The 7,382-nt window shown below is 43.8% G+C and overlaps 3 protein-coding genes across 3 annotated transcripts; all 3 read right to left on the reverse strand.

Annotated features, from left to right (window-relative positions):
• Window positions 1-661: 661 nt before the first annotated feature.
• Window positions 662-2,452, reverse strand: K441DRAFT_681063 (subtilisin-like protein; the record flags this gene model as incomplete). The annotated part of the gene is made up of 9 exons (XM_067651428.1): window positions 662-702; window positions 746-796; window positions 845-1,259; window positions 1,336-1,377; window positions 1,437-1,483; window positions 1,529-1,622; window positions 1,671-1,697; window positions 1,757-1,888; window positions 1,946-2,452. The coding sequence occupies 9 exons, from the start codon at window positions 2,450-2,452 to the stop codon at window positions 662-664; spliced, it is 1,356 nt and encodes a 451-aa protein (XP_067498945.1).
• Window positions 2,453-2,589: 137 nt separating this feature from the next.
• On the reverse strand, window positions 2,590-3,171 carry K441DRAFT_277582 (uncharacterized protein). Its single transcript, XM_067640910.1, has 2 exons — window positions 2,901-3,171; window positions 2,590-2,815 (listed from the first exon to the last, which is right to left on the reverse strand). The coding sequence occupies exons 1-2, from the start codon at window positions 3,070-3,072 to the stop codon at window positions 2,727-2,729; spliced, it is 261 nt and encodes an 86-aa protein (XP_067498946.1). The 5' UTR covers window positions 3,073-3,171; the 3' UTR covers window positions 2,590-2,726.
• An 86-nt stretch (window positions 3,172-3,257) lies between these two features.
• Window positions 3,258-3,697, reverse strand: K441DRAFT_667551 (uncharacterized protein). Its single transcript, XM_067649861.1, has one exon. The coding sequence runs from the start codon at window positions 3,662-3,664 to the stop codon at window positions 3,272-3,274; it is 393 nt and encodes a 130-aa protein (XP_067498947.1). The 5' UTR covers window positions 3,665-3,697; the 3' UTR covers window positions 3,258-3,271.
• Between the last annotated feature and the right edge of the window lie 3,685 nt (window positions 3,698-7,382).

Here is a 7,382-nt window from a genome sequence, read left to right on the forward strand (position 1 = left end):
TACCGAATAAATACCTTGCCATTTAGCCGGAACTCCTTTTGTTGACCTGAATCGGATTTGCTTACCACCGCCTTACTACTGTCTCAGTTACCTACCCCTTGACTCGGTCACCGAATCGGTCACCGACTTAGTCTACTACCCCTTCCTCATATATATATAGAAGCTCTAGAGCCACATTCAATAGACAGAGTTCTCATTCCTGATTGTTCTGTTCAACATCTCTACATCCTTTATAGTGTTGATGGTGTTCGGATTAATCGACTTTGGGGTGAGGATAATATCACCAGAGGCAGAGGCGCTGCTATACCTAGGGCATGGTGAACAACACTAGGGAGGAGCGCCGATATAGGCAAGCAGCGGTGAGGGCTGGGCGATGGGCACGAGTCAAATATTAGGTGGTTGAGACTATAATTTTTAGACGTCCTGCCATAAGGAGCACTACTAATTGGCTATTTATCGCGCACTAACCACTGGACGCTTAATTCTTCTCCCGAAGAGGTATAAGCTGTGGAGCTCCAGGAGCTCCACCAGCTTCAATCCACGCCACTCTACCAATCAAATCAATCAATCTAAATTTGGTGAAAGGGGTATTCCATCCGGAGCTCCAAATAACCTCCAATCCAGTTCCATCACTGGGGCGGGTTATTGGTTGGGCTCGGCACTACCTGCGAAGCGGCAACTGGTGTTGCTCTGGTGTCCACCCTTGGCGAGATAGCGAGTGTGAATGCGGGAATGAACGGCTCACCTATGAGCCCAAGTGTTGATGCTGGCGAAGCAGACCCTCCGGGTATTGCACCTGAGCGCGTCGTAAGTCTACTACCGCAAGTCTGGGAATCAAACCTACCATTTGCCTGCTCGACACCTTCATCGGCGAGTTCTCGACCCTCAGGGCCATAGTAAGGATGATACACTTCCCTTTTTGGATTGTGGAGTCCCGTGTTCGCAAGGATATTCGGGATGGGGTTGTGGCCTGGAAGACTGTTGAGGACGTTTCTCTGCCAGTTGTCCCTCAGGCGATCCTGGACTTTCTTAACGTCGTCTATTATGCCCTCGTAGCCAATAAATATGGCAATTGTCCCAGCTACTACAGGAGAAGCAAAACTTGTGCCATCTACATAGGCGAATTCGTCGTCTCCTTCATGAGACGCTGTCCAAACGTCCTCTCCCGGTGCGAAAAGGGTAACGTTGTCACGGTAGTTGGAAAAAAAGGGAAAAGACGAACCCGCATGGAATGGTTCCAAGCGGCTCATTGCTATTGCCTGCGGAAGATACCAGGGATATTCCTGCGTCGCTAGCTTTTTTAAGGATTGCTTGGAGCTGAGGCGTCGCACTCACTTTCCATGACATATTGATCACAGACCCCTTCCATCCCTTGGGCTGCTTAACTGTTAGCTTCGACAAACGAAAGAAGAACTGGGAACGAGAGCGCCACCAACCTTCAATCGGCGGAGCTCCAGATGATCGTCAGTGACATCATCGATAGCTATAATGAATTAATACTGTTATGCGTGTAAGTTGTCTAATTTACCTTGGGCGATGCGGTCGTATGTTCCTCCTCTCCCTAGAATCTTGACATTGATAAGTTGGATCCAAGGTGATACCCTGAAAGCCATTCCCGCAACCTGAAGCGTATTAGAATAAAGACCACGGTAGGGATGCATTATGCTTACATTAGTTCCGTGTCCCTCCGTGTCGTCCTGCACGCCAATTGAACAGATCAGTGTCTCTACCTCTGAAGGCCTGTGTGCTAGCTTACAAATTCTTCATTAACGTATTTATTTCGGAAGTTCCGCGGTTTATTAATATAGCCGAGCTGATTATGGGTGATCCGAATACCTGTGTCCAAAATGTACATATCAACGCCTTTCCCGCTCTCCTTAAGCATATCCTAGTGAGGAATAGTCAGCTTATATCACCAAATGCATAGGATCTAGAATGACCATACACTATCAATTACCCACTCGTCTTCTTTGACCCTGTCATTTTGGCCCCATGACGTTGACATAGCTATAACCCAGTGCCACCAATCTTCCCACACTTTCCACCTCCTTTCGAGATCAGGAGGTGAGAGGCCTTTCGCGGGTCTCGCGGTCTCTACATCCCAGTCCGGTCGTGGGTTAAATTCCCTGTTGTGCTCGACGAAGCGAACGCCTGGATCATATCGAATGCGATCGTGCATTGTGCGCTCATCGACTCGGACGCAATAGCCATTAATATTGCTATAAGGATGAAAATAACTTGCAGTTTCCGAAAGATTTGTCCTTATGAAAGAGAAGTGGTCCTTGAGTGGATGATCATCGCGCAACATGACAAGGTATTCATCTTTGATCAATGGTTCGTGAGCAGCTTCGAATCGGTGGTAAACAGCTGGTCGTGCGGCCCTTGGTCTTGCCTTTTCTAATCCCGATACTAAGCCGCCTAGGTTCAGCAGTAGGAGTGTGATTAATTTCATGACGGAACGGCGAGAGAATATTTGAAGTTGATAATTGAAGACCTTGAAGCAAATTATGCAGAATCTTCACTCGTATTTATACGGACGACTTTTCAGTCAGGATTCTGAAGGCCAGTCATTCGAACAACGTAGGCAGAAGCATGACGGAAGAATCGGGACGTGGCAATAACTATATAACATAACCCGAGGGGTCGATTACGATTATATTAGGTAATTTTGGCAATTTTATCTCTTTAACTTTAACTAAAGCATATTTAAAGTTATTGCGAGGCCGTTATTTTTTAAAATATTTTTTAATCTTTCTTGGCGCTCTTGGCGCCTTATATAACTGATTATTGCTGTCTGGTTTCATGGAGGGTTTCACTAAAGATAGAATCTCAAGTCATTCGATGAACTAAGTATATATATCATAAATGGAAGAAATAGGGGGTAAGTTTCTGATACGGACCACATGGGGGCAATTTTCTCGTGCTGGGGACCTTCGAGGCTGATGCAGTGTGGAAAAGCTCCGCTTGCGGTGCGTAAGAACCTAGTGCTGTAAATATACCGTATCCAAAGCCTCTTCTTACAATTTGACGCTTCAAGAGAATAAGCTGAGATACGCCTGAACCACCTGCCATGACCCTTAATAGAATTAGCGGCACCTTATATCGAGCATTAGAATATAGTTTTGGGAGTCAGGTAGCGTATCCGAGATGGAGGTCATCCTTAGGCTCTAGCTCTGCTTGTTGGGTTCCTTTGTACATTCACTGGCACTCGAAGAGGTTGGGTTGATGTTGAGATGATGCTTGTTTCGTCTTTTATATATTGCAAAAATTGTCAATGGGAAGAGTCGTGAGATCCATCAGGCAATTTTGTTTCTACCTTAGCTGCTCCTGCAACAGCTTCTAGTGTGGCACCAGGACTCCAATCACATTGCACTAACTGGACTCCCCGATCCGCTCGAATGGCGTTCATGAGCTCATCGCTAACGTTTTCGCAGGTGTAGACAACCCGATCTTGGAATGCGCTGAGAATTTTTCGCAGATATGGACGCACATCGGTACCGACAGCGACACAATGTTGATCAAACGAATGGCCAGGCCGGAGCTCAACCAGGTAGCTACCTGAGACAATCTCACCGGGTGCGTCCTCGCAATAATGAAGAGGGGCTTCGTATTTCTCAGTCGACATTGAGAATGGAACTTGATTGTTGCTGCATCCACCACCCATCGTGAACGCGGCGAGTAGAATGGAGGTAAGGTGAAGGATGCCTTTGGAGAACATTCCAATCAAGAATGGCAGAAAGACAGGTTTGGAGTATCGAAATGTGGGAGACGAAAGGTTCGGGGGAAGCCTTACTTGCTTTCATTGTGGCGAGGCGGACAGGACTTATTTGCCCGTCCTTGGCCGCGGCGGAGTGAGACGTCATGGCTGAACGGGGCGGCTATGGCCGTAGGCAGCAGGCTTAGCCGAAAGAGAGCTGCACGTGACCAGGGAGTGAGACTTCTACTTCCGAGTTGATTCCGATTCACGCCCGTAGTAACCGCATCATCTTTAGTATCCTCAGACCTAGAACTCTCGTTGGAACTACTCTTAGATTCGCAATCGGCCTTGTTTTCTTCTAAAATATACCAACTAGAGAGTAGAGATAAGTAGTAAGGATCTTGTGCAGACCTAACGAGCAGCGGTACCTTGGCGCTTACCTCAGCAAGCTCAGACGTGATTCTATTTTGTCTCGCTCCCAGACCTTCTTGCCAAGGCTTACCTTGCCAAGCCGCTAGCCGCTTTTGGCAAGACCTTCGTTAGAAGGTCTGGTACACGGTTCGGATTTTTATTAGTCCCGCGCGGGGTATTTAGGCCTATATATACCTACTTTAAGCCAAATTGTCTTAACTTCCACAGCTCCCTAAGCTATTCCTAATGGCTAGAATTACCAAATCAAACCTGGCGAAGAAGACTACGTTGCCCGATTTGCCCCGATTCCAATTCGTTATCTCGTCGTCGCGCCGACGCCCCCCGAGTCGTAGCAGCCGCACCTTTCCACGACCTCTTCCTACCGCAGCCAGAGTACCCAAACCAACGAGCCAGCTTTAAATAATAACTAAGGACTACTAGTAGGTATAGATTTGCTTTATAGAAGGGGGTAAGCTTTAGGTAGAGCCTCGCGCAGAGCTTTAATAAAGCTTATGTAGAGCTTTAGTAGAGGCTTACGCAGAGCCCTACGCAGAGCTCCGCGTAGAGCTTCGTGCAGAGCTTCTGCAGAGCTTCGTGCAGAGCTTCGTGCAGAGCTTCGTGCAGAGCTTCGTGCAGAGCTTCGTGCAGAGCTTCGTGCAGAGCCTCGTGCAGAGCTTCGTGCAGAGCCTCGTGCAGAGCTTCGTGCAGAGCCTCGTGCAGAGCTTCGTGCAGAGCCCTCGTGCAGAGCTTCGAGCAGAGCCTTGTGCAGAGCTTTGAGGAGCTTAAGCAGAGCTTTAAGCAGAGCTTCGAGTAGAGCTTTAAGTAGAGCTTCGAGTAGAGCTTTAAGTAGAGCTTCGAGCGGAGCTTTGTGTAGAGCCTTATATAGCTTTATATAAATATATAGGCGTATAATATATATTTTTATACTAGTAATTAAATTATAAAATTATAGAATAATTATATAGGAAATTATATAGATATTTATTAATTTATTTATAGTAAGGCTAATAATACTATACGCTCCTAGATCTAGGGCTAGGAAATAAGTAGAAGGTATTAATAAAAAGCTCCTTAGCGCTATTAGCTAAGCTAATAAAATCAGTACCTATAATAGAACTATAGGGTTTATAAGAGAATATTACGCCGCTATACTAGAATATAAAGTAGTAGTTCACTAGTAGATGTAAGAGTATATATATTAGGTCCCGCCGCGCTGCGACAAGTTCGCAGCACTCTCAGTCTTTTTGGCCGTATGCGACGTGGAGGCGGGCCACGTTACAATTGTGCCTTGCGAACTTACCGGGGCCAGGTGTTGTGGGTTCGATCCCCCAGCGGTTACTTTACTCTAGTACAGTCTAAACACGCATCCGTGCGGATGAGGCGGGTCGGCTGAGTCCGATTGCTTATGTTACTGGGGACTAACTAATATAGTGATACTCTTGGCGTTTGATCCCTGTGAGGGCCCGAGAACGGGCGGCACAGAGGAATCCCTGCGAGCGCTCGGGGCGAGCGCGCAGAGGAAGAGAGGCAATTTGTAAGAGTATAATATATTAGGTCCCGCCCGCTTGCCGACAAGTTCGCCAAGCACTTCTCAGTCTTTTTGGGCCGTATGGCGAGTGAGGCGGGCCACGTTACAGTAACGTATAATATATAATAATACTTACTAAAATATAGAGAAAATAGTTTATAAGTAATAAGAGCTACTTGAAAAAGTATAGGAAAAATATACTGCTTGAACAATTACGAAAACGTATGATAAGGTCTCTGAGAGCCGCCTTAAAAGGGGAATAACCCTAGAATGCTATCAGCTAGCTATGGAAGCGCCCGCCTACCCTTATAAGGTAGTAAAAGAAAGAAAGAAATAAAAAAAAAAAAAAAAAAAAAAAAAAAAAAGTGAACTATTAAGCCTCTTACTAGGTGGAGGACCTTAGCGCGATACTAGTAGAAGAGCTACGTAATGACTTATAAAAAAATAGGGAGACCGTTAAAGAGAAGAACGAGAATGAGAAGGAGGTTAGTAAAATATGAACACATAAGACGTAGCTATATAGGTACTAATACGTACTCCATATAGTTAAGACTAATAATCATACTATATAACAGAGAGACAAGATGAAGGCTAAATCTAAAAAAAAAAAAATAAAAAAAAAAAAATATCCGCCTTCCCTACTATAGATAGAGATTTTAGCCTAAATAGTATGAGAGCTAGTAAGTGAAATAAGGCATATATTCGAAATACTAATACCCTTAAATACAGCGTACAGATAGCCTATTCAGTTAGTAACGCTATATACTCAGCTTGACTAGCGGTATCTAGTATCTACTTACTTATTACAAATAGGTACCTTAATAGCGCGTTATATAACGAGTAGTAAGTAATATAAGACCCCGCATACGCCAATACTAGAATGCGCCCTATACTAAACTTAAACATCCCTATATAATAGTGCTCCGTATAGGCATAAATGCAGAACTAAGAAGTCTCTACACTATAGAAGGAATTGAGCTACCTGAACAGTCTATAAATAATAGCTATACTAGTCTAATATACGTACTTAATACTTAGAAGATAGTGAGGAGTTATGAGAGTACCATATAATACTTTAAATACGTGACACGTAAGTAATGAAATAGTGTATCTTAATTAGTATAAGGTTAGAAGATACTAAACTACCACTAGATAGGGACTACTAATCCATTATAGAGCCCTCATGTAGGGTATAGAAGTTACTTAAATGTATACGTACTGTAAGGTCTAAGCGGTAAGATAGATAAGGATGGCCTTTAGCCCCTTAGATAACTATATGTTACTAGCTGTAGATAGTACTCATACATTACTCATACTGCTACCCCCCTCTAGATATTCTACATCTACATAAAGAAGTATAAGATAACTACTATAGACGTAGTCGAAAGATTATAAAGAAAGATTCAGATATGTAAAGATAAAAATATGAAACTAATAAAAGGAATACTTAGGATTTTCCCTTTTATATAGGCCTGCTTTTTCCTATTAAGAGGAAACCCCTAAGTATTTCCTTAACTGTAGATTATTATAACTACCTCTTACCAAACTATATAGACTTTATACTTTAGGTCTAACGTCGTATATACTATATTTAGGTTATTTTAGATATAAGAAGTTTAAGGGAGGGATAAGTAAGAAGATCATCAAAGTATTCGCTACATACCTCACAACTAGGTATGGAGTATTTAGAGCTTATAATGTGGCATTAAATTAATTGTACCGTTTAGTATACTCTATTAGTATCGT

This window comes from Cenococcum geophilum, assembly GCF_001692895.1.
Source record: "Cenococcum geophilum 1.58 unplaced genomic scaffold K441scaffold_56, whole genome shotgun sequence".
In the NCBI taxonomy this organism is placed as follows: Eukaryota; Fungi; Ascomycota; class Dothideomycetes; order Gloniales; family Gloniaceae; genus Cenococcum; species Cenococcum geophilum.

Coding starts and splice junctions, on each gene's coding strand:
- K441DRAFT_277582 (XM_067640910.1), bottom strand. CDS start 3,072: ATGGCAGGTGGTTCAGGCGTATCTCAGCTTATTCTCTTGAAGCGTCAA. Junction 2,816..2,900: donor GAGAAAATTGCCCCCATGTG/GTCCGTATCAGA, acceptor TTCTATCTTTAG/TGAAACCCTCCATGAAACCA.
- K441DRAFT_667551 (XM_067649861.1), bottom strand. CDS start 3,664: ATGGGTGGTGGATGCAGCAACAATCAAGTTCCATTCTCAATGTCGACT.